This window comes from Thalassophryne amazonica, chromosome 17 (genome assembly GCF_902500255.1).
Source record: "Thalassophryne amazonica chromosome 17, fThaAma1.1, whole genome shotgun sequence".
In the NCBI taxonomy this organism is placed as follows: domain Eukaryota; kingdom Metazoa; phylum Chordata; class Actinopteri; order Batrachoidiformes; family Batrachoididae; genus Thalassophryne; species Thalassophryne amazonica.
In genome coordinates, this window is record NC_047119.1 from 14,960,663 (window position 1) to 14,988,602 (window position 27,940).

The window sequence follows — 27,940 nt, forward strand, 5'->3', positions numbered from 1 at the left end:
CAATAAACTATGTCAACACTGCTCACGTCAGACTGAAATAAAGAACCACAAAAATGTAATATCACCATAAGCTCTTATGGGAATGTTATGAGGAATTTTACAGCCATATCATTGGAGGTGATGCTATAAAGCAGAGAAGGTCATGAAAAACACTCTTTATCAGAACTATAAGACATATAAGTTTTGTTGAGAGCACGCAGAAGCTAAACTGTATATACATATGTGTGATGTGTGTGTATGAGAGAGAGAGAGAGAGAGAGAGAGAGAGAGAGAGAGAACAGGAACTCTGTATTGTCTTTTGGGGGGGGGGGGTAGTTTGGAGCAGGATGGGATGGGGGGGTTGCACCGTCCTGGTTTAGGCAGCATAGCTGCAGCAGATAAAAGCTCAGATAGTGATTGAAAGTGATGGCGATAGGATTTAGCCTGGGCATTAACACACACACACACACACACACATGGGGGGGGGGGGGGGGGGGAGAGAGAGAGAGAGAGAGAGAGAGAGAGAGAGAGAGAGAGAGAGAGAGAGAGAGAGATTTTCCATAAAGGCTTTTTTCTCTTTTTCCTTCTGCCCTTGAGCATCCCGAGCTTGTAAAGTGGGAAGAGGAGAAGAAGGGAAAGAAGGGCGGGCAGAAGCCTCAAAGTCAATATTTTATACTTTTTCTACTCCTTTGTCGCTGGATTTTCTCCTCTTTTCCAGGTCGTTTCCAGATCTAGAACACCGACCCGCGGTGTGCAGCATCCACGGCGTGATTATCAAAAAAAAAAAAGTGTCCGACAGAAGGATAAAACAAAGGAGGAGACACGGTAGGAGAGATAACGGGAGTCCGGGGAGGAGAGGACCGACACGGGAGCACGAGCCGTGGATGATCGGGACATCTTATTTATTTATTTTTAATCCAGAGGGGACTCGCGCGCTCCGGTGTGGCACAAAAGTGCCGATCTGCGTCACAAAGGCGTGTTACAAGTAAGTGCTCCACCAGATAACACGACGCGTTTTGGTTGCAAACAAACCGAAAAGCTCCTTGAAGTCTGCGCAGACAGTTGCACCGAACGCTCGGATCGCTCCGAAATCAATCAGCCAACCAACCAATCAATCCAAGTGGCACATCGGGTGTCATTTCCGCGATTTCTCACAAATAATCCGCTGTGTGTATTTGGGATGGCACGCTGCAGCACATGTAGTGCGCGCGGTGCTGATCGATGGGACGCATACTACTAAAAGTGACACACCCCTACGAGACTGTCAGTGCTGGGAAACACGGGACTTCACTTACAGTGCAGAGGATTGTACGGGACGGGTCGTGCATGCGCTTCTGTCACCAACACGGGATGACAGTCGGATTACGGTCAGTGAGTACGCACTGCAAAAACTACATTTATTTATGGAGTTTGAACAGTTCTTGCAGGATGGCGCATATTTCGAGGATTTTTATTTATTTATTTATTTTAAAAGTAACCTGCAGATTCATTAAGAAAATGCACTTGATGCATGATTATTAAGTATGTTTCTTGTGCATTTTCCATTTCTTGCAGAATAACGCAGTATGTAGGTTACTGTGCACAAAAAGAGAGCTGCAGAGACAACTCAGTCGGCAACCGGCATCAGCACGTGTTTTTACGCACAAGGTTATCCTGCCGGTGCAGCTTTTTTGTGCGCGTTTTAAAGCCACACTTTGCATATTTAGAATATTATTACTATTATATGGCACTTTTAAACCTTCGCGGTCTCTGCCCTGTACGTTGAAAAGTGGAATTGTCTCACGCATCAGGCTGTGCCACATTAGATTTAGAAGTTTTGTAAACCCTGCAAAGGACTAAAAAAAATTGCATCAATAGTGAATCAGTTATTTCTACATGTACTGAAGTGTGATTATATTGTGCAAAAATAAATCACTTTCCTGCAAACCATCTATGATGATTAATCTCTTATGCACAAAATGTTACATCACAACTTTCAAAATGACAAACAGCCTTTAAGATTGATGATAGCCTTAATGAGGATGCACATTCTAACTCTTTAATTCTCTCACTTCTGTCACCTGCAGGACAATCAGAGAAAGTTGAGCACAAAACTTCCAATGGATGCACCTGAAGAGGCAGCTTCTCCATCCTTCCCTGTCAACTCCATTGATCACAAGCTGGGCACTGCTCTCTGAATCATGGATCTGTTAAAACCTACGCCCCAATTCCTCACAACACTATGATTAAAGTGTGTGGTGAGATTAAGCTTTGTAACAATATCTGCCTGTGTATCCACCACCCAACTGCCTCAGGAAATCAGCCACCAATTCTCCTCAGTGCTTGTTTCTCAACCCCCTGGGTGCCATCGGTACTTGAGAAGAGACACTAACAATTAGTAGACAGAGTTTTTGCTTCATTTAGAGTATTTTTAAGAATGGAAGCACTCTGTGCCATTTGACCCCTACACTCAGTGCAGCAGTACAGTGGTAGGAGTCACTGTCTTCTCATGATCACCACTCCATGCGCTTCACCTTCCTCCTGAGCTCCGTGCCCCACTCAACCTGCGCCGGACCTCAATCCGAAGGTCCCCCCAGCCTAACATGCTGCTTCAGGCTGTCTTGTTGCTGTTGGACTGCTTGGCCTCCACACTGGGCCAGTATGAACTGTGCAAGTCCCTGGTGAGCACGGATGAAGGCTCAGTGTGGGAGTATTACGCGTGCCAGCCGAAACACCAATCCATGAAAGACTTCATGCGGATCAAAGTGGACCCGCCTGGAATCACATGTGGGAATCCACCCGAGAGGTTTTGCACTCTGGTAAGTCCATACCAGAACTGGTCAGAATTCAATAGATACTCTGCACAGCCTTTGGTTCATCTTCCCTCATAAAAGTCTTAGAAATGTTCTTTATGTTAGATTGGAGTCGGCAGCATGTTCTCTGACTTGTTTTGGCATTCTATAGAAATTCACATTTCCTCTGCTTAAGGGCACATGGTTGGACCTTTTTAATTCCAAGGACACTCAACAGTGAGCCAGAGGAAAACTCGTTAAACTGTCTGCTAAAGCAAAATTTAACACACTCTAGCCTGCGGGCCGATTCCCATCCTGACTAATGTGGGTGTAATAATTTGAAATAAGGGTTATAAAATCATTGTAATCCTAAGAAGATGCCAATTAAGCATCTCTGCCTCTACACTGTGGAAGTTTAATGCTGGCAATTCCGAGCTTTGACTCAGTATGTGTGAGACTTTGTCCTCTTGACAGAGTGTCCGCTCGCTGAATTGGACAGCGTTGAAGGCGTAAGACCTCCTTCGACAGCCGTGAGTCAAAGTCTCACAGAGAGTGTCTGCAGCATAACAGAGAGGAGTTAAGGTCTGTCCGTCTGTCATGCTGTTAATTACATACTTGTACTCGAGTGTAATTAGGAAGTTATCAAACACCCCTCTGCTCCCACCCCTGCCCCTGCCCCTGCCCCCGCCACCCGCCACCCCATAGAAATGCTTAAAAGAGAAGAAACACGGTGCTATAACGCATGTATGTGACCTATTTCAAATCTTACAACTTGTAGTTTCATAAAATGTGTTAATTTATTACTCGTCTAAACCCCAACACAGGCTGTGTGATATCAAAAGCAGGGAAACATAATATTTATTGGTTTTTCTCTCCAATAAATCAATATAAACATGAAAAATTAAGCACTGCTGAGAGTTACAGCAATGCAAAAACACAACCCTCCTTCAAAATGTGAGCAATGGCACATCTATATTCCTTTGGTGAAAGCTTTGAGGGTTGTTAATGAGCTTTCAGTTGGTTTGCCCTCAATCCCGCATATGACCACGTTTTTAAGAGATTCAGCAACAATACCTCAGCTGGTAGAACCGGCTGTCCACAAGAAACAATCGTGGATTTAATATAAATATATGGCTATACACGTCACAGTTATTTGTACAATTTGTAGAGTTTACAGTCAAAAGTAATGTCACAAAATTGTGTGTGCAGACAGTTAGGGATCTATCTTCCATTCTGTACACAGTCCAGTGCAAGTATCATTGCTAGTTTCCACCCAACACACTTGTCATTTTTACACCCAGCTCGGACATCCTTGAAATCACGAAGCCTACTCTCACGTTTCGTCATCTTATATTGACTATTATTGGTATTCTATTTCTAACCCACCCTAAACCTAACCTTAATGAACATTTCTGAATGCATACATGTGTGGACATTCATAGGGATTTGCAAAAATATCATGCTTAACTTTTATTAAGATACTACATTAAATGCGTCATGAGAATAAGTTGAATCTCAACACCAGGTGCGCTCATGTGGGCATGAAGGTCTAAAAATGAGGTGTGCTGATGCATCAGTATTGTCATCAAAAGCATTTGTACTTAAGACTACCAAAAACAAGGTCTATAAACTCCATCGCTGTGTACCGCAGAAGTTAAAGAGCTCCACACTCAGATGCACTGTACATAAGTGGGTTCATAACACACATAACACTGTACTAACAATGAATCACAAAGTTAAAACACAAGTTCACTTCTTTACTACCTCAGTCATAATAAAACATTAGCAATCAAGCCTCTGAGTGCTCTACTCACTTTTGACAGTTACAGAATCTGTTATGTTGTTGTTGCAGAAGGTTCCTGGCACTTGTTGTTGCAGAAGGTTCCTGGTTCAAAGCCACCCCAACCCATTCTCCAATATGCAGTTGCATCAAGAAAGGCGTCCGGTTTTAAACATATGACAAATCAACATGCAGATCCACCTCGTATCTGCTGCGGCGACCCCGAGTGAAAACAAGGGAGAAGCCGAATGGACTGACTAGGGGCTACTTGCCATTCACAAGATCATTGAGAAAAAGTGGCCAGCACCAAAATGTGAAACTGACGTAGGATTGATGTCAACCGATAGATACCAAAAAAAAAAAAAAAAAGAAACCCAAATACACTTTGTGGACCTTAGTTCCACAGACGATGTTTTACCACTAATGTAATGACTGATTATATAGTAGATTGCTAGCGCTACGAATTTTGGTTCCGTTTTGAAACCACAGTGGATTTTTTTTAATCGATTCTTATTGATTAATTCCTAAACTAATCTTCAAAACACAAAATCATCAAATCTGTTTATAACACTGACATGATTCTTCAAAATGTTTTTAAGATGACTATAGTTGTAAAAAAAAAAGTCCTATATAGGGCCCTGAGGCCCACTGGTGTTGGTGCATTTCCCCAGATACCGTAGCTTTAAGAGGATGAACGAGTATGACTTCCCCTGAATGGGATGACAGCTCATTGCAGCTTACTTCCCCATTCATGGCAGGTAAGCATTTACAGCTGGGTGGTCTGAGACGATGCAGATGGTGAGCTTCTTATTTTTGCACTTTAAAGCTACAGTGTGTAGGATTTAGTGATGCTTAATAGCAGAAATGGAAGATAGCATTCATAACCATTTCTTCATTAGTGTACAATTACCTGCAACAACAAATAGATGTGTGTTCATACAACACATTGTCACACGCAACTCGTTGCATTTTGTTACAAACCACTGTTGTCACAAAATATCAACATGTGATAAGTTGGGTCGTCCCTTAGCATCATTTCGTGACATGGAAGGAAATGCTAACCTTAACATTCACCATAACCCAAACATAGATTCTAAATGTTCCCTGCTGGGTTGATGGATGACGCAAGAGTCAAAAAGATAGTTTTATATGTTATCAGCCAGAAAATAAAGCTACTGTATGCTAACATGGTAGCCCGGACATCAGTAAATGACACTAAGGGACTTTCCAACTCGTCCCATACTGATACAAATGGATACTGACCAAGCGTAAATATGTGGTGAGTTTGGAGTGAGAAGATTTAGTTCCTTAAGTGGCGAATGAGCCCTTTGCCTCTAGATTGGAGCGGGCACCCACTCATGGTTGCAACCACATTGCTCCCCTATACTAGTTGCTAGTACAGGCCAACAAGCTTGAGAGCCCTCATTTGTTTGTGAAATTAAAGGATACTCATATTACTTATCATACAAAAAGGCAATCATTCATGAATCCCAGTTGCCAAAAAAAAAGCAAAAACATGAAGGGAAGTGATGCAGAAATGTAATCTACAACCTCACCACTAGATGACACTAAATCTTACACACTGTAGCTTTCAACCTGATCAAAGAAAATAATAATATAATGTGCTTGGTACTATTTAATAAATTATTGAAAGTGGGTTTTATCAGTGGTTGCTGAATGTTAGTATGCAACTCAACTTCAGGGCGTTTAGCGTGAACACATCGACCTCACACGAAAGAGGGAAAAACATCTCAATATTAAAGAATGGAGTTTGGGTTAACAACCCTCCACCCAAACATTTACGCAAAGAAACAAACAATCCCGCCTCCCTCGCACTCAAAGAGACAAATTACATCGGTGGTTTGATGGAAGCAGGAAGGGATACTGAGCTCTTTGGATACCTAATGGTTAATGATTTGTTTAATGCAGAAGCAGCGGAAACCGCTGTCGTCTTTAGAAAGCCTCTCCTGTGACTCCTCCTGAGAGGAGAGACGGGCAGAAGGGGTAGAAGCGGACAGAGATGTTCCCTGCCATAACGTATTGACGTCTGCCCCCTAATGGCCCCGGTTTGAAAACTTCTATAACTGTTTCTGAGTGAGCGATGATGAAATATTGATGGGATCCTTAATGGGCTTCCTCAGAATGTATGGACAGTGACAACGCCCCGTCCGAAGGATCCAGAGTGCAGTGCGGTGGGCAGGGCAGGACAGGAAGGAGGCTGCGTGGCCTTAGTCAGCACTTTCACGTCAGACGATGTCTTTATAGTGGAAAGTTCTGGACTGTGGGGTCATCTGTGGCTCTGAAACCATCTCTCCAGTGAATGAGCTGAGGATTAAGCGAGCAAAGGAGCTGTGAGATGAAAGTTTAGTTAAGAATTGAGAGGCGTCAAATTAAGTGTTACTTTTCACCGACGAGATCATCAATTAATTAAGGCCAACAATTATAACACCTGGATTCTACTCAACCTGTCAAGCAGAAAAGATATATTGCTTTTCTAGCATCTAATTGTTAATAATATTACACATGAAACTGCATTTGGAAGTAAGTATCAGAGGTTGTAGATGTTCAATCCACAGCAATTACAGCAGAATATTCTACCTGTGCTTACATCTACAGTTCCTTTACCTTTTCGCTGAGGTTAGCATGGTGACATCACTTCCTAGTGTAGCTACTTGCTAACAGCTTCGTTTCTGGTATATTGTGTAAAACCTAGTGAGTAATAAAGAATTCTCAAACTGAAAATACTGTTTTTGTAACCTGATAACACCTCTGGAGTCATTTACAAGACAGTTTCGGACATTAGCTTGCACGCTCACATTAGCTAACTCAAAGCTAACTTCCTATGGAGTTAAATTTGTGTCATTAATAACTACAAATGCGTGATCTACAAACATTCCTTGATTAGACAACATGAACAAATGATGACTTTATTTGAACATGTACAAACTGTATGTAAGACAACAGGATCTTAATAATTAATTAAACAACTGCAAATTATAAAGAACACTGCTCATACAGCTGAGGATATTTTAGCATTGCATTTTTTTTTATTTTTTTTTTAGGTGTGCAGATGATTTGCTTTCTGGAAAACAGCATATTCCCCATCATCTCGCCTCTGGATTTAGCAGCTTTATAGGAAAGCTGGTTTCTTATGTAATTGGTGTCCATTTACATCTACTCATTCAGAAGTCCCACACGTCAAAGCAAAGTCAGGTTACTGGGGAAAAAAACAACAACAACAACAAAAAGACAGAAGCACTCAGTGCAGGGAGCTGCACATTGTTAGACTGGAGATGTTGTGGTAGCCAAACATTTATTCATGGACATTCATTCTCATTATTTCACAAGCAGTGGGGGCTATTTTCCGTGTTCCCAATGCTGAAAAATATATTACAAAACAGTTTCTTGGCTAGTATTTAGTCAGACTGTGGGCCAAATGTCTTACAGTATTACCCCAAAGGTTTTGATTTTATCATTTAGATAGAAAATTTGGAGGCTTAAATAATGATGACATTTTCAGCCAGTGTGGCTCTCAAAAGATGTAAACATGTACAGATTTTGTATAAGGAGATATATACGAGGTCTGTTAGAAAAGTATCGGACCTTTTTATTTTTTTCAAAAACCTGATGGATTTGACTCACGTGTGCTTGCATGAGCAAACCTTGAACCTTCGGGCGCATGCGTGAATTTTTTCACGCCTGTCGATTGCGTCATTTGCTTGTATGAGTAATTGTGTTTTACAATCATTTTAATATTGGTCAGTGATCATTTGCAGATGTGTTTGTGTGGTATTCTATTGGTATACTACACTTACAAAAAATATCATTAGTATTATTATTACGGGACAAAAAAATACAGCTCACGTATTCACTTTTGTTGGAACTGATTTCATGTTGACATGCCAATTAAGATAAGGACAGACAGACAGACAGATCATTTCTAAACTAGTTCCAGACTATATGTGCTGTTTGTTTAAATAATGTTCAAATCTGTTTTTAGGCCATGTTAGCTAATCACTGTTAACAAATACACAGCCCTCACAGTGGCACTCAAGTTTCACACTGAAAGGCTGTGCTGTGTGGCGGTACTGCTCTTATGTTAAAAAAATACTTTTATTGTGAAGTGCATTCAGAAAACTGAGTTATCAGTAGACGCTTTACACATTTAACTTTACTACCTGCAGCAAGAGACAGACAGACCTGCTCACAGCTGCAATTACTTAATTCATTGTTAAAGTGGGCTTTCCCAAATTGTTAGGCCTGGTGGGCACCTAGCGTCTAGCTAGGTGCCCACTGGACCTATGTAATGGTTGAGGAAAGCCTGATTTGTCCCAAGTGGATAATATTCATAGTTTAATTTTAAAATGAATAGAAAAGAATAGATTGCTTGATTGATTGAAAGAATTCCTCCGCACGTCTGTCTCAATGTGCCGAAAAAGTGCTGATGTCCACGTCTTCCACAATTCCTATGCTAGTCAGACGACATACCGGATCAAGACAGCGTCCAGTTTAGAAATGAACGGCACATTCCACTGTTACAGGAGTTTTTGTCATGGAAAGAGGAGCAGAGGAATTCCACGCGTCGCGACGAAGCCGCATGGCACAAAGCAACGCCGTGATGAAGCCTCACAGGACATGTTGGGGCATGTCCAGCTCATGCACAATTTCTCGGATACTCACACGACTGAAAAGCAACCGGAAGCCGTCTGAAAGCCACCTGAAAGCCGTCCTGTGAGACCAACACGGAGGTGGTTTTGTCCCGCGCCATGAGCAGCATGGTGGCGCATCCCTCCGCTTCTCTTTCCATGAAAAAACTCCTGTAACAGTAGAATGTGCCGAAAAAGTGCTGATGTCCACGCCTTCTGCCTTTTTTGTGAAAGTCAGACGACATCCCAGATCAACAAAGCCCTCACGTTGGAAATGATCTGGTTGTTTCAGCGGGGTGTCAGCCTGTCGATCGGTGCTCGGAGTGCGGCACGCTCTCAGACGCTGTGGGCGGTCTTTAAACTGGCTGGAGCACTCCTTAATCTGTGTAATCCCCATAAAATCGTCCCTGAAAGCCATCTAAATTTTCCGAACGGTGTCCACCTGGAGGTCTCTCACAGTTTCTGGAAAAAATTGATGCAGCAAAGCTCCAAATCATTCAGACATTTTATTCGCAATAAAAATCCGACAAGAGGGGTGGGCCACTGCTCACACAAAGCCTGCTCACAGGCGAATGACGCAACCGACAGGCGTGAAAAAACTCACGCATGCGCACGAAGGTTCAAGCTTGGCTGATGCAATCACACGTGATTCAAATCCATATGGTTTTTGCAAAAAATAAAAAGGTCCGACACTTTTTGGACAGACCTCGTGTATATATATATAGGCCTCTACTGGTGGTTGGCTCTCACTGCGGCATTGTATCACTGTTAATCTGCGCAGTTAGATTGATCTAGTTAACTAGATAACGATTTGTTTCACAGGGTAATCTTCACGTGCCTTAACTAAAGCACTCCCTCTGCTGAATCACCTCTAAATTATTTACACATTATTCACTTTGCGTGTTTTTAGGAATCCGCTAGCTTAGCACAGCTACTAGCTCTTAGCCGGTTTAGCATGGTGGCTTCTCCTGTCTCTCCTGCACTTTGCTGCTCTGGGTGTGAAATGTTTAGTTATTCATCGGCCTCCTTTAGCAGTAATGGTACTTGTAATAAGTGTAGCTTATTCATAGCTTTGGAGGCCAGGCTCCGCACCTTGGAAAATCCTACAGCTAGCCAGGCCCCTGTAGTGCGGTGCGGACCAAGGTAGCTTAGCCGCCGTTAGTTCCCCTCCGGCAGATCCCTAGCAGCCGGGAAAGCAGGCCGACTGGGTGACTGTGAGGAGGAAGCGTAGTCCTAAACAGAAGCCCCGTGTACACCGCCAACCCGTTCACATCTCTAACCGTTTTTCCCCACTCGGCGAGACACCCGCTGAGGATCAAACTCTGGTTATTGGCGACTCTGTTTTGAGAAATGTGAAGTTAGCGACACCAGCAACCATAGTCAATTGTCTTCCAGGGGCCAGAGCAGGCAACATTGAAGGAAATTTGAAACTGCAGGCTAAGGCTAAGCGTAAATTTGGTAAGATTGTAATTCACGTTGGCAGTAATGACACCCGGTTACGCCAATCGGAGGTCACCAAAATTAATATTGAATCGGTGTGTAACTTTGCAAAAACAATGTCGGACTCTGTAGTTTTCTCTGGGCCCCTCCCCAATCGGACCGGGAGCGACATGTTTAGCCGCATGTTCTCCCTGAATTGCTGTGGTGTCCAAAAAATGAGGTGGGCTTCATAGATAATTGGCAAAGCTTCTGGGGAAAACCTGGTCTTGTTAGGAGAGATGGCATCCATCCCACTTTGGTTGGAGCAGCTCTCATTTCTAGAGATCGGCCAATTTTACCATGACTATCCAGGGTTGGGACCAGGAAGCAGACTTGTAGTCTTACACACCTCTCTGCAGCTTCTCTCCCCCTGCCATCCCCTCATTACCCCATCCCCGTAGAGACGGTGCCTGCTCCCAGACCACCAATAACCAGCAAAAATCTATTTAAGCATAAAAATTCAAAAAGAAAAAATAATATAGCACCTTCAACTGCACCACAGACTAAAACAGTTAAATGTGGTCTATTAAACATTAGATCTCTCTCTTCTAAGTCCCTGTTAGTAAATGATATAATAATTGATCAACATATTGATTTATTCTGCCTTACAGAAACCTGGTTACAGCAGGATGAATATGTTAGTTTAAATGAGTCAACACCCCCGAGTCACACTAACTGCCAGAACGCTCGTAGCACGGGCCGAGGCGGAGGATTAGCAGCAATCTTCCACTCCAGCTTGTTAATTAATCAAAAACCCAGACAGAGCTTTAATTCATTTGAAAGCTTGTCTCTTAGTCTTGTCCATCCAAATTGGAAGTCCCAAAAACCAGTTTTATTTGTTGTTATCTATCGTTCACCTGGTCGTTACTGTGAGTTTCTCTGTGAATTTTCGGACCTTTTGTCTGACTTAGTGCTTAGCTCAGATAAGATAATTATAGTGGGTGATTTTAACATCCACACAGATGCTGAGAATGACAGCCTCAACACTGCATTTAATCTATTGTTAGACTCGATTGGCTTTGCTCAAAATGTAAATGAGTCCACCCACCACTTTAATCATACCTTAGATCTTGTTCTGACTTATGGTATGGAAATTGAAGACTTAACAGTATTCCCTGAAAACCCCCTTCTGTCTGATCATTTCTTAATAACATTTACATTTACTCTGATGGACTACCCAGCAGTGGGGAATAAGTTTCATTACAGTAGAAGTCTTTCAGAAAGCGCTGTAACTAGGTTTAAGGATATGATTCCTTCTTTATGTTCTCCAACGCCATATACCAACACAGGGCAGAGTAGCTACCTAAACTCTGTGAGTGAGATAGATTATCTCGTCAATAGTGTTATATCCTCATTGAGGACAACTTTGGATGCTGTAGCTCCTCTGAAAAAGAGAGCCTTAAATCAGAAGTGCCTGACTCCATGGTATAACTCACAAACTCGCAGCTTAAAGTAGATAACCCGTAAGTTGGAGAGGAAATGCCGTCTCACTAATTTAGAAAATCTTCACTTAGCCTGGAAAAAAAGTCTGTTGCTCTATAAAAAAGCCCTCCGTAAAGCTAGGACGTCTTACTACTCATCACTAATTGAAGAAAATAAGAACAACCCCAGGTTTCTTTTCAGCACTGTAGACAGGCTGACAAAGAGTCAGAGCTCTACTGAGCCAAGTATTCCTTTAACTTTAACTAGTAATGACTTCATGACTTTCTTTGCTAATAACATTTTAACTATTAGAGAAAAAATTACTCATAACCATCCCAATGACATATCGTTCTCTTTGGCTGCTTTCAGTGATGCAGGTATTTGGTTAGACTCTTTCTCTCCGATTGTTCTGTCTGAGTTATTTTCATTAGTTACTTCCTCCAAACCATCAACATGTCTATTAGACCCCATTCCTTCCAGGCTGCTCAAGGAAGCCCTACCATTAATTAATGCTTCGATCTTAAATATGATCAATCTGTCTTTATTAGTTGGCTGTGTACCACAGGCTTTTAAGGTGGCAGTAATTAAACCATTACTTAAAAAGCCATCACTTGACCCAGCTACCGTAGCTAATTATAGGCCAATCTCCAACCTTCCTTTTCTCTCAAAAATTCTTGAAAGGGTAGTTGTAAAACAGCTAACTGATCATCTGCAGAGGAATGGTCAATTTGAAGAGTTTCAGTCAGGGTTTAGAATTCATCATAGTACAGAAACAGCATTAGTGAAGGTTACAAATGATCTTCTTATGGCCTCAGACAGTGGACTCATCTCTGTGCTTGTTCTGTTAGACCTCAGTGCTGCTTTTGATACTGTTGACCATAAAATTTTATTACAGAGATTAGAGCATGCCATAGGTATTAAAGGCACTGCGCTGCGGTGGTTTGAATCATATTTATCTAATAGATTACAATTTGTTCATGTAAATGGGGAATCTTCTTCACAGACTAAGGTTAATTATGGAGTTCCACAAGGTTCTGTGCTAGGACCAATTTTATTCACTTTATACATGCTTCCCTTAGGTAGTATTATTAGACAGCATTGCTTAAATTTTCATTGTTATGCAGATGATACTCAGCTTTATCTATCCATGAAGCCAGAGGACACACACCAATTAGCTAAACTGCAGGACTGTCTTACAGACATAAAGACATGGATGACCTCTAATTTCCTGCTTTTAAACTCAGATAAAACTGAAGTTATTGTACTTGGCCCCACAAATCTTAGAAACATGGTGTCTAACCAGATCCTTACTCTGGATGGCATTACCCTGACCTCTAGTAATACTGTGAGAAATCTTGGAGTCATTTTTGATCAGGATATGTCATTCAATGCGCATATTAAACAAATATGTAGGACGGCTTTTTTGCATTTGCGCAATATCTCTAAAATTAGAAAGGTCTTGTCTCAGAGTGATGCTGAAAAACTAATTCATGCATTTATTTCCTCTAGGCTGGACTATTGTAATTCATTATTATCAGGTTGTCCTAAAAGTTCCCTGAAAAGCCTTCAGTTAATTCAAAATGCTGCAGCTAGAGTACTGACAGGGACTAGAAGGAGAGAGCATATCTCACCCATATTGGCTTCTCTTCATTGGCTTCCTGTTAATTCTAGAATAGAATTTAAAATTCTTCTTCTTACTTATAAGGTTTTGAATAATCAGGTCCCATCTTATCTTAGGGACCTCATAGTACCATATCACCCCAATAGAGCGCTTCGCTCTCAGACTGCAGGCTTACTTGTAGTTCCTAGGGTTTGTAAGAGTAGAATGGGAGGCAGAGCCTTCAGCTTTCAGGCTCCTCTCCTGTGGAACCAGCTCCCAATTCGGATCAGGGAGACAGACACCCTCTCTACTTTTAAGATTAGGCTTAAAACTTTCCTTTTTGCTAAAGCTTATAGTTAGGGCTGGATCAGGTGACCCTGAACCATCCCTTAGTTATGCTGCTATAGACTTAGACTGCTGGGGGGTTCCCATGATGCACTGAGTGTTTCTTTCTCTTTTTGCTCTGTATGCACCACTCTGCATTTAATCATTAGTGATTGATCTCTGCTCCCCTCCACAGCAAGTCTTTTTCCTGATTCTCTCCCTCAGCCCCAACCAGTCCCAGCAGAAGACTGCCCCTCCCTGAGCCTGGTTCTGCTGGAGGTTTCTTCCTGTTAAAAGGGAGTTTTTCCTTCCCACTGTCGCCAAGTGCTTGCTCACAGGGGGTCGTTTTGACAGTTGGGGTTTTTCCGTAATTATTGTATGGCTTTGCCTTACAATATGAAGCGCCTTGGGGCAACTGTTTATTGTGACTTGGCGCTATATATATATATACATACATATACATACATATACATATATATACACATATATATACATATATATATACATATACATATATATATATATAGAGAGAGAGAGAGAGAGAGAGAGAGAGAGAGAGAGAGAGAGAGAGAGAGAGAGAGAGAGAGAGAGAGAGAGAGAGAGAGAGAGACAGTTCGAAAAGTAAATCGTGTATCCTCTGAAGTCAGCGGCCGGAATCTTATTTGCATCTTATACAGCATCTTTAATAGCATCCAGCAGAAGATGCACAATGGCTCTTAACACTTCTGTCACCCTACGGCTGATGCGATATGTTCTGAAAAAGTATGGTAGACTTCACTTTTTGGTGCTTTGATGTTGAGGCATAGTGTAGCATTTGCTGCTCATGTTGGTGTACAGTAGTTTGGTCCCTCCATCTCCAAGGGGACGCACTTTTTTCCCCAACTCGATTCGTCTCTCCTGTTCCCTGGGAATGCGACATCTTTTCTCCTCAGCCAAACAGACCAGCTTGTTGGCTTCGTTCAACATGATGGGCTTCCAACACTTTGACAAAGACGCTACTGTCACTAGTTCTATGTTCGGAGCTTCACTCGTTTCTTTGTACTTTCTCTGTATGATACTTATTATGCAGTCTTAGCTAGTTGCTGAGGAAGATGGAGTGAAGAGGTTGGGTGGGGTGAGGCAGAATGTGGCGCGTGTTGCAGAGGGGGATCACTAATGATGAAGGAGAGGTGAGGAAGATCCAAGCTTAGCTAAGCAGAAAGATGAGATCAGACCACAGTTTCACGGCAGTACACACTACTGTCAATATATACAAATTCTGCATTCGTAGCAGCCCTCGCTGTACTGTTGTTTGTTATTTCGGTTTTTGGGTTTTGAACCAAAACCTTCAATCAGCCATCTCCCCTGGGCCGAGAGCAGAGAGCGGCTGCATGCAAATGGGCCGGTGCAAGCGTGTGTGTGTGTGTGTGTGTAGGAATGTGCAGTGTAATGCGGGCTGGCGCGGGTGCGTCAAAGATTTAAGGTGTTGGCCACAGCGCACACTCTTACGTCTAAGAAAGACAAAAACACACTTTGCTGTTCCACAACACAGTTGCCTGTTTTAGAAGGTAGAAAACAGCCAGCTCTAAAAATAGACATGAGAAGAAGACGTAGCAGTAGCGGAAGGGGAGCGTACAGGACGGGGAGGAAGATGGCAGCTGGTAACTTGGATTAGTGCTTCCCAGCCCGGGCCTGTGGCCATACCTGTAATTGCTTGCCAGGCCCGGCCAGCCTGCCCCGCGCAGCAGCGGGCCATCAAGGCCGCGCAAAAGGGTCACCCACACCCAGCAGTGGGTCACGCCTGATGCGCGTCCCTGTGGCAACGTATAACCCAGGTGGCCGCCGTCCTAATAATACCCTCTTGGAGGTGAATTTGGACACAGCGCGAGGTGAGCTGGCGGCGCGGGGCATCATTAGTGACGTGAACAGAAAGAATCAGGCAGCGACAAAGCGACAGAGAGAGACTTTATGAACGAGGGAGATGGGGAGGGCGTAGTGACGTAATGGCATAGCTGGCGTCTCCTGGAGGACACAGCTGAAAGTGATCACAGGGTGTTTAGACATGTTGGCAGAAGGAGAGGACAGTTATAAGTGAGATTTATCCCAGACTAAGGTGATACTAAGATGGATTGACCGTAGGTCCTTAAACAGTTTGAGGTGAATGTGAAGATCAGTAAAAGGACGCGAGACCAGCGAGACTTTAAACACACTGGGTGCTCAGTTAAAACACATTGAAATTTGACGGTGAATATGAATCTGATATAATACCATCGTCATTGTAAACTTTCATGGCGCTAACGCGTCTGCTGTATATTTTTTCAAAATTAATTTCACGACATTTTGCCCCTGTGTCCAAATCCTAATCGTCTTGTTATCTTGATCTATTCCACAGGTGCGCTGTGCTCACAAGTGCCTGTTTCATACATTCTCTCTCCTGTTTTAACCACGCTGGAAGACGAGATATGTAAATTTTGAAAAAAACTAATCCTTTGATCTGCGCTTCATCCATTAACTGTAGAATGCTAAGAACAGGAGCGGTGTTTGTTTCTGCGTGTTTTGTTCAAATATGACGTGTAAAGATGTGTTTCTGTGCTGTTGTTTTTTAAAAATATTTTTTCTTCAGTCATTCAGTTAAAAGAAACAACAAATCCATGAAATTTCCACAAGTTAATTTACAAAGAAAACCTACGCCAACATTATAAAGAAAGTATTTTAAAGAAAGTAACAAATTTTCTCATAAAGAAAAGATTTATTACTTTGTAGGTTTAGAGATCAAAGCAAGTTCTCACAAAGATGACAAACAGGAGATAATTAATAAGTCATAAGTTGTTCAACATGGTGTTCTTGTAAAAAGAACACACACACACAGAAAGTACAGGACAGTGTATTTATTTTCCTGTAGTCTTTAATGCTTAGTGTAATTTAATTTATGTATGATTTGGTGCTTAATTTGCTTTTTTGTGGGTGTTTAAAATTATGTTTTGGATGTGTTATATGGACAGCACTTTAAAATCTCATAAGAAACTGCTATATAAATAAAATTATTATTATTATATACAGTATATTTTAATACTTATTCTTTTAATAAGTGTTTAAAGTACAGGTTGGCCGTCCCTGCACTGAAAGGTACTGTACACCTACACACCAGTTTAAAGGTTTAAATGTATAACGGTTACATGATATTTATTTCACAGTGACTATAGTTTTGCCTATTTGACCTATTTGTTTTGCACCAACAACACCAGATCAATTCCTTGTACACTCAAAATGGCTCATTGAAAGAACTCAATTCAATTATGTGCAGGAGTTCCATCTAATAAATATATGTAGCCCCAACTCAAATAAAACACATCCATGCAAGATAATGTAATATTATTGAGTTGGGACTAGATAACCTTAATAGATGCAATCCAATCCAATGAATCAGTTTTTTGAGTGATACACTTAAATGACTCATTGGACTCAAATAAAACACATCCATGCTAGATAATGTAATTTTATTGAGTTGGGACTAGATAACCTTAATAGATGGAATCCAATCCAAATAATCCGTTTTTTGAGTGATATACTTAAATGACTCATTGGACTCAAATAAAACACATCCATGCAAGATAATGTAATTTAATTGAGTTGGGACTAGATAACCTTAATAGATGGAATCCAATCCAAATAATCCGTTTTTTGAGTGATATACTTAAATGACTCATTGGACTCAAATAAAACACATCCATGCAAGATAATGTAATTTCATTGAGTTGGGGCTACTAGATGGAATCCAATCCAATTAATCAGTTTTTTTTTTAGTGATACACTTCAATGACTCATTGGACTCAAATAAAACACATCCATGCAAGATAATGTAATTTCATTGAGTTGGGACTAGATAACCTTAATACATGGAATCCAATCCAATTAATCAGTTTTTTTTGAGTGATATACTTCAATGACTCGTTGGACTCAAATAAAACACATCCATGACTAGATATACTTAATAGATGGAATCCAATCCAATTAATCAGTTTTTTGAGTGATACACTTCAATGACTCATTGGACTCAAATAAAACACATCCATGCAAGATAATGTAATTTCATTGAGTTGGGACTAGATAACCTTAATACATGGAATCCAATCCAATTAATCAGTTTTTTTGAGTGATATACTTCAATGACTCGTTGGACTCAAATAAAACACATCCATGCAAGATAATGTAATTTAATTGAGTTGGGACTAGATATACTTAATAGATGGAATCCAATCCAATTAATCAGTTTTTTGAGTGATACACTTCAATGACTCATTGGACTCAAATAAAGTGCATCCATGCAGATAATGTAATTTAATTTCGTTGGGGCTACATATATTTATTAGATAGAAATCCTGTCATCCTGTTCATCCAATGAGCCATTTTTGAGTATATGTGAGAACTTACTTGGCAATAAATTGATTCTGATTCCTGCTCTTATAGAAACAATCTTGCAGCTAATCAGATCTCAGACTGACAGCCTCCAATTTTATCTCCAAAATCAGGATATGAGCTAAAAAAAAAATAATAAAAAAGACAGTTAAATATTATATGTCTTCTTTTCAATAAACCATAGTCTTATCTGATAACTCAATTACTCATAAAGAATGGAGAACACTCGAGTAAGAAAACAGTTGATAGCTACAGCCCTGCTGAAATTACATCATACTGAGGTCCTCCTGATATCGAGTTACAGTCTCAGTCTTTTCCAAGCATCAAATCCTTTTTATAGCTTGCCTGCTTCTCCTCATCTCCTCTTTTGTGATTACTTTAGATCTAATTATGGACTTTGATGAGAAATAAAAGCTTGTACCTGGATTCATATTAACTGTGTGGGTCAGGAAAACCAAAAGTCTCTGTACAGCATTTGCTGTAAGCTTCTTTTTTAAAATTATTATTATTAAAGATGACTTTCTCATGATCCAGCTGTGGTTATCTGAGAAGGATGCTGATCTGGAGCATCCTCCTCCAGCAGCAGTGCCACACAATCAGACGTGCTTACAGTAAACATTTACTTACACCTGCACATGTGCACACATAAACATCACCCACCCACACAAACGCACACCTAAGACACGCTTACGCTTGTCGACTACTGTTTTAAGCCAGAAATGCGCTTTATTCCGAGTGATCCGTCAGCATTAGGGGTAATCAAAGCATAAAAGCGAGCATTAGATTGCGACTGTACACACTTGCGTACACACGGAGTATTTCCACCGGTAAGATTGGGAAAAAACCTCCAACAAACCAAAAGATTAACACCATAAGTGAAAAAGCAATATCCCTTCTCTTCCCCTCTGCGGCCTTTTTAATAGGAGGGTCATTTCATTTCATGTTTCTCCAAAACAAAATAAATTGTGTTCTTGAAGTGTGTATCTCTACTTTTATTCCCCCTGCTGGCAATACTGAAACTTCTATAAGTAGAGAAAGAAATAAAGTGGCGAAAAGGACGGAAGGAAAATATTTATGGGGGGAGGGGGGTTAGAAATGGTGGTAAATGAGAAGGACGGGAGATGAGATAATGAGAAGACAAATTTCCTCATGTTTATTGTACTATAATGGCAGATCACAACTAAAGACAACTAAAATACTTTTGTTGTTGTTGTTGTTCAAACTGGAAAAGAAAATTGAAAGTCAAGTTCGAATCTTAAGTTTAAAGGTGTAGCCCCTTTCGATTTTTTCACCATTATGTCATAAAAATGATTTTCAACAGCACTGCTATTAATGTTATTATTGTTCCTTTGCATACAAATAAAGGTTTCACAGTCTTACATCGGCCAGTATGATCAAAAATCAGCGTTTGTAGTAACAATTTTGATTTTTGATCCCAAGACGCCTCAACTCACTGGGTACAGCTAATGCTACACATGCTAGTGTTAGCATCATGGAGCCAACAAACACAACAATCTTTAAACTGTGACTGAAGGTACAAAAAAACAATGTAAGAACGAAACAGAAATAAAACAATGGGCACAAGAAAGAAATACAGGCACCAGAGATTCTGTTGCGAAGAAATTTGGATAAACTGTGGCTATATTTCAGATTAAGGTTTTGCTGGATATCTGCTGGACAGGGAAGACAACATTGGCACAAGTCTGCTGTCCCAGTTGTCAATACTAGTGTCTGTTACAGTTAGGATGGTTTTACTTTATTTGCTGATGTTTGTGAGCAGGGAGCCATGTCTTATTTTATATAATGTCTAAATAGATCCTTGTCATTTGATTGGTGGCTTGTATGTCACGTGATATGGATCATTCCTCCCATTTGTCATTGTGTTCCATTGACCGTGCTAATTTGGTTCTATACCTTTTGTACCATTGCGTGGCGTCACCACCGTGTGCACTCACACTAGCGGCAACGGCACTTAGCTTAACGGTGCACTGCCATGTTGGCGGCGCCGGCACTTAGCTTAACGGTGCACTGCCATGTTGGCGGCGCCGGCACTTTATTAACGGTGCTCATTGTTGTAACACAGACACACACACACACAAAAATAAACTAATCGAGTAAGCCGTAAGCCGTAAGCAGCATATCTTCAAAACTTCCACATAAATACTTTACGAGCAATAAAAGGGGAGGTGATGGTCTAGTGGTTAAGCATTGGGTTTGCGACCAGAGCATCCTCGATTCAAATCCCAGTCTGACCGGAAAATCACTAAAGGCCCTTGGGCAAGGTCCTTAATCCCCTAGTTGCTACCGGTGTGTAGTGGTCACCTTGCATGGCAGCAGCTTCACATCAGGGTGAATGTGAGGCATTGATGTGTAAAGCGCTTTGAGCGTCTGATGCAAATGGAAAAGCGCTATATAAATGCAGTCCATTTACCATTTAATAAAATTAGATTTAATTTTGTGAAATACAACAGAAATAAAGATTCTTTACAGCAACTACAGTACATTTCAATAACGTGTGAGTTTTTTCAATTTTGTGAAAAACACAACAGACTAAAGGCGAAGCTCTCAATCTACTGGTCAATCTTCATTCCTTCTCTCACCTATGGTCATGAGTGTTGGGTCATGACCAAAAGAACTAGATTGCGGGTACAAGTGGCCAAAACGGGCTTCCTCAGGAGGGTGGCTGGTGTCTCCCTTAGAGAGAGGGTGAGAAGTTCGGTCATCATGGGGAGCTCGGAGTAGAGTCGCTGCTCCTTTGTGTTGAAAGGAGCCAAGTGAGGTAGTTCGGGCATCTGGTAAGGATGCCTCCTGGGCGCCTCCCAAGGGAGGTGTTCCAGGCACGTCCACCTGGGAGGAGACCCAGGGGAAGACCCAGGACTAGGTGGAGAGATTATATCTCCATACTAGTCTGGGAACACCTCGGGATCCGCCAAGACAGAGGTGGTCAATGTGGCACGGGAAAAGGAAGTCTGGGGTCCCCTGCTGTAGCTGTTGCCCCCGCGACCTGAACCTGGAAGAGCGGTTGAAGATGAGTGATGAGTAAGTGACACAACAGACTACATTGTTAAATGTACAGTGAGTAGGATTTAGTGCCATCTAGTGGTGAGGTTGCAGATTACCTTATGCCATTGCATTGGTCACTCTTTTGTTTCCCTTAACATTTTCACTTCTTTGGCAACAGGGATTCATGTTCCCTTGTCTTCTCTTGTGATGAGCAATATGTACGATCCTCCATTTTACAGAAATGAGGGTTCTAAAAGTTGTTAACCTGCACTGGAAACCAGTAGAGAGTGCATGGGGGGGGGGGGGGGGGGGGGGCAACCACTTATTCTTCATTATTTTTCTTCAGTTTTCTGGTTGAAAAATGAAAAAAGCAGGACTAAGTCCCTTTTGTGCTACCGTATGAACATGGCGGTGCAACATGGCTGCCTCCATGAGGGGGCCCACTCCCATGGAGATGTGAACTGCTCAATCTAAGCTTGTGAAAACACGCATGAAAACACATTAATTGAAGGCAATTATACACTAATGAGCAAATGGTTATGAATGCTATCTTCCATTTATGCTAATAAACACTCCAACAACTGGAGCCTTAAAATAAAATAAATAATTAAAATCACAAACGTAACTCGTATTTTAGCGTTAAGGCCGCAAACATTTTCAGCATTCACCCTCATAACTCAACTCAAAGCAAACTGTAGCAAACTTTTGATGATCTATTCATGAGTGTTTTTACACGGTTACTCATCAAGACGGTGTCATGGCGGCTGTTGTTGTGGAGAGAGGATCCCAACGAGGATAATTGCTGGAGGGGCTTAGCGGTGTGGGCCACCTGCCGGAGCATTTGGCCGAGATTTCTCCGTGTGTTGGTGGGTGTATATATCCCGACATGAATACACGAGGTCAGAGATCCGGATAAGGACTACAGGGAGCACCAGGAGCTCAAGCATAACCTTGTAGGTAAATCTCTCAGAGGGGATAAAAACCTTATAGCCTTTATCACTGTTTGGAGTGCAGAAACGCTACAGGATCTAATCCCATCATGCTCAGAGGGGTCAGAACAGACAAGATCAGTGTGCCTGATGTTCAAATCTAACAAACAGACAATAAGACACATAAAACAGAATGACGTCTGCTTCCTGTCGGGGTGGTAAACAGATTCAAATCCTCTCGCTCTTTTTTTTGTCCACCACGGACTCCTTCTAAAAAGCCAGACCACATGGTTTTCAGATCAGTGATGTGAAGCTCGGGGTGTGCGGGGCAGTGACGCCGTTGAAGTTGTTGAGTTGCAACTCTAATCCATGTGCATGTGACAAGATCAGAAACAACTAGCTCTCCAACCAATCCCACATCATCCTCACTGTCCCACAGGTTGGTTTCCCCGTGGGACTAGGTTGTGGCATGTGACAGAATTCGTAGTAAATGTGCAAAAAAATGCATTTTAAAGTAGATTTCAGGTGCGTATTAATCAATAAAGCACAAAAGATATAATGAACAAATGTAAATGTTTAAAAATCTAATAATGATCATTATAATGGGATTCAAGAGCAAATGTATTTTATAACAATATAAACTACACTATTTCCTACAAGTGATACATTGATAATCGAGACAGCTCTTCTTTAGGTGGCGCTATTCTCCCTCAGTCTGACTGAATGTTGGCTTGTTCTTGTTCTATTTGTGAACGTGTTCTAGCTTCTGGATGAGTTTAACAACCCAACATACTGGTGCAAACTGAATATCAAGCTTCATAAAAACAACTACACATGCTTGTAAAATTGGTCCGGGTGCGATGGAAAGTTGGGCATTGTATGACCAGCACGGGCGGCTCTACGATGCTCTGTAATTTCAGTAGCCACACCACAACCTTACCAGAAATGGATATTTGCCATTTAAAAAAGAATGATTTCATGCACAGTATCTTAGCATCACCACCATTTTTTTTTACTAAACTGGTCCTATAACTCCCCACTTGGGAGCTATAGGATCAGGCCTGATGCATTGCATCATACCGTGGAGAGCAAGTGTGTTTGCAAGTTTCCAACCCGTGCCCAAGTTCTTTAAATCACAAGTGCACTACCACTAATTTGGTCTATGTTGGTCTAATAGGTGTTGCTAGGTCCAGTGTGGGAGGGAACAGAAAGTGATGGCTACATAGACCAACAAAAACATAGTCTATGCTGGTATTTATACAGTGTGATATTCAGGTATGCCTCACATAGGCAGGGTAATGGAACATGTACACTCAGTATGTACATCAAAACTTAAATGAAATTAAACCTGACTACTTATAGAAAAAAAATACAAAATTTCAATTTAATGCTTCAATGTTTCACCTCAGGGAGCTTTGGTGTCTGCTCTCCACTGATGATCTTTGACATTTTGCGTCTACATCCATTAACTTGTCAGAACACACCCATGGCTAATTGACTAAAAACAACCACATCCCACCATACCTTGCACACATTATTGCACATTGTTGTAGTTGGACATGTCCTGAATACATTTTGACCATGTGTTATAGCTCGTTATAGGGCACACTGTTTGCGCACTGAAGTAGGATTAACTGAATAAATTTCACAATAAATCTCACAACATAAATGTATTTATTTTTGATTATTATGTGTGTTGTGGGATGTTAAGCATAATTAAAAATAGATCTTTTCCTTGTCAAACAACTCAACACCCAGCTGGAGATAAGCAAAGGGAAGACAACAGTCCAATACTGAGAATGTGTGAAGGTGAATAGCACCATCTAAAGGAGAGTGGCCTCTATCATGTCATTTATTGTTTGCTGTGTGATTTTCTGTCATTCTGCCTTTAAGATTTCCAAAATTTACTATATTTGCATTTGCGTCCTGTCAGAAGGCTGGTTGTTGTCTCTATGTGTCAGTTAATATGTATGCAGAAAGTGCTTGAAACTTTTCTAAAAATGAACATTTACTAAAACTTTTCCCATCCTACCATTAAATTATCATGTGCCACCATGTGAGGAAAAAAAAAAACTTCTGGAGCCGCCATTGTGGACCAGCCAGACAATCGGAGAAACAGAGGCTTGAAACAGATTTTTAGTGGCAAAATATCAATTTTCTGGGGGTGTGACAGCTAGGCTACAAAATTCTTGGTAGGTCTGGAGCCCCGCCACACTCCACTATAAATCTGAAGGCAATTTTTTTAATTTGATTTATTCAATTATTTGATTTTAACGTGAGCTGTAGTGCAACAAATAGTGCAGCAGATAAGCAAATATTTAGAGGGGAATCCTGCAAATGGTGATAAAAGCATGAAATTTGGCAAAAATACTCCTCAGATACTCCTCTTGAAAAAAACCGATTGGCCACTTGAATTTTCAATCGGTGGTCAGGTAGGGGTCAATTGAAGAATTACACAGAGGTCAGAATTAAAAGATGCTGCAACCATATTGAAAAATATTCCACATTATTTGTCTGATCATAAAGATTCCAAAAAGGCATAGTTTGGACTATATGTAACTGAATTCTATGGAGTTACAGGATAAAAACAGTAAGAATGGTGACAAAGGTCAGTTTCATTTTGTACAGGGGTCAAAAGTTAAAGTTGCCCCAATTTTGGTAAAAAGTGATGCAAATTACTAGTTGAGTTAACACGGTTTTAAAAAGGAATAGTTTGGACCATGTATCATCCTTACTTATCATATCATGATATAATGGAGAGGAGAAAGGTAGACATATTGTGTGTGCAAGAGACCAAGTGGAAGGGAAGTAATAGCAGGAGCATCGGCGGTGGGTACAAGTTGTTGTTCCATGGTGAGGACAGGAAGAGAAATGGTGTTGGGGTCATTTTAAAGGAAGAGTATGTTAAACGTGTGTTGGAGGTTAAGCGAGTGTCTGACAGGGTGATGAGTGTGAAGTTGGAATTGAAGGGGTGATGATGAATATCATCAGTGCATATGCCCCACAGGTAGGTTGTCAGATGAAGGAGAAAGAAGATTTCTGGAGTGTGTTAGATGAGGTGGTGGAGAGTGTGCCCAAGCATGAAAGAGTGGTGATAGGAGCAGACTTCAATGGGCATGTTGGTAAAGGGAACAGAGGTGATGAGGAAGTAATGGGTAGATATGGTATCAAGGATAGGAATGGGGAAGGACATGGTAGTTGATTTTGCAAAAAGGATGGAAATGGCTGTGGTGAATACCTACTTTTAGAAAAGGGAGGAGCACAGGGTAACATATAAGAGTGGAGGAAGGTGCACACAGGTGGACTACATTCTTTATAGGAGATGCAAGCTAAAAGAAATCACAGACTGTAAGGTGGTAGCAGGAGACATTGTCACTAGACAGCATAGGATGGTTGTTTGTAGGATGACTTTAGAGGTAAAGAAGAAGAAGAGAGTGAGAGCTCAACAAAGGATCAGATGGTGGAAGCTGAAGGAGGAAGACTGTTGTGTGAAATTTAGCGAGCAGGTGAGAGAAGCACTAGTTGGAGGGGAAGCAATTTTGGACAACTGGAAGAGTACTGCAGATGTGGTGAGGGAGACAGCTAGGGCAGTACTGGGTATGACATCTGGACAGTGGAAGGAAGACAAGGAGACTTGGTGGTGGAATGAAGAGGTCCAGGAAAGCATAAGGAGAAAGAGGTTGGCGAAAAAGTTTTGGGATAGTCGGAGAGATGAAGAAAGTAGACAGGAGTACAAGGAGATACGGCATAAGGCGAGAAGAGAAGTGGCAAAAGCAAAGGAAAAGGCATATTGCGAGCTGTACAAGAAGTTGAATAGTAAGGAAGGAGAAAAGGACTTGTACCGATTGGCCAGACAAAGGGACAGAGCTGGAAAAGATGTGCAGCAGGTTAGGGTGGTAAAAGATGCACATGGTAATGTGCTGACAAGGGAGGAGTGTGTGCTGAGAAGGTGGAGGGAATATTTTGAAGAGTTGATGAATAAAGAAAATGAGCAAGAGAAAAGGCTGGATGATGTGGTGAGAGTAAATCAGGAAGTAAAAGAGATTAGCAAGGAAGAAGTGAGGGCTGCTATGAAGAGGATGAAGAGTGGAAAGGCAGTTGGTCCAGATGACATTCCAGTGGAGGCATGGAAATGTCTAGGAGAGATGGCAGTAGAGTTTCTAACCAGATTGTTTAATAAAATCTTGGAAAGTGAGAGGATGCCTGAGGAGTGGAGACGAAGTGTGCTGGTTCCTGTTTTCAAGAACAAGGGTGATGTGCAGAGCTGCAGTAACTACAGAGGCATAAAGCTGATCAGCCACAGCATGAAATTATGGGAAAGAGTAGTAGAAGCTAGGCTTAGAAAACAGGTGAAGATCTGTGAGCAGCAATATGGTTTCATGCGGAGAAAGAGCACTACAGATGCAATGTTTGCTCTGAGAATACTGTTGGAAAAGTACAGAGAAGGACAGAAAGAGTTACATTGTGTGTTTGTGGACTTAGAAAAAGCTTATGATAGGGTGCCAAGAGAAGAGTTGTGGCATTGTATGAGGAAGTCTGGAGTGGCAGAGAAGTATGTTAGGGTAGTGTAGGACATGTACAAGAATAGTGTGACAGCAGTGAGATGCGCAGTCGGAATGACAGACTCATTCAAGGTGGAGGTGGGATTACACCAAGGATCAGCTCTGAGTCCTTTCTTGTTTGCAGTGGTGATGGACAGGTTGACAGATGAGATCAGACAGGAGTCCCCATGGACTATGATGTTTGCAGATGACATTGTGATCTGTAGTGAGAGTAGAGAGCAAGTTGAGTCTAGTCTGGAGAAGTGGAGATATGCTTTGGAGAGAATGGGAATGAAAGTCAGTAGAAGCAAGACTGAGTACATGTGTGTGAATGAGAGGGAGCCCAGTGGAATAGTGCAGTTACAAGGAGTAGAAGTGGTGAAAGTAGATGAGTTTAAATATTTGGAGTCAACTGTTCAAAGTAATGGAGAGTGTGGTAGAGAGGTGAAGAAGAGAGTGCAGGCAGGGTGGAGTGGGTGGAGAAAGGTAGCAGGAGTGATTTATGACCGAAGAATATCAGCAAGAGTGAAGGGGAAAGTTTACAAAACAGTAGTGAGACCAGCTATGTTGTATGGTTTAGAGACAGTGGCACTAACAAAAAGACAGGAGGCAGAGCTGGAGGTGGCAGAGCTGAAGATGTTGAGATTCTCTTTGGGAGTGACAAGAATGGACAAGATTAGGAATGAACATATCAGAGGGACAGCTCAGGTGGGACGATTTGGAGACAAAGTCAGAGAGGCGAGATTGAGATGGTTTGGACATGTGCAGAGGAGGGACCCAGGGTATATAGGGAGAAGGATGCTGAGGATGGAGCCACCAGGCAGGAGGAGAAGAGGGAGACCAAAGAGGAGGTTCATGGATGTGATGAGAGAGGACATGCAGGTGGTTGGTGTGACAGAGGAAGATACAGAGGACAGGGTGAGATGGAAACAATTGATCTGCTGTGGCGACCCCTAACGGGAACAGCTGAAAGACAAAGAAGAAGAAGATCATCCTTACTTATCACGTTACGGGGTAACATATGTCACATGTCATAGAATCCAATAGACGTAGACCTTGTTTGACCTTTAC

At 41.6% G+C, this 27,940-nt stretch overlaps 1 protein-coding gene across 2 annotated transcripts in view; it reads left to right on the forward strand.

The window, feature by feature from the left end:
- Nucleotides 1-821: 821 nt before the first annotated feature.
- Nucleotides 822-27,940, forward strand: part of LOC117529417 (netrin-G2) — a 177,640-nt gene continuing 150,521 nt past the window's right edge. Inside the window, exons 1-2 of one of the 2 annotated variants that reach the window (XM_034192193.1) lie at nt 822-964; nt 2,046-2,777. In XM_034192193.1, coding sequence (XP_034048084.1) covers nt 2,562-2,777 — 216 coding nt within the window. In that variant the 5' untranslated portion in view covers nt 822-964; nt 2,046-2,561. Of the gene's footprint in view, nt 965-2,045; nt 2,778-27,940 lie in introns of those variants that run through there. The other variant, XM_034192192.1, reaches the window with a different exon arrangement.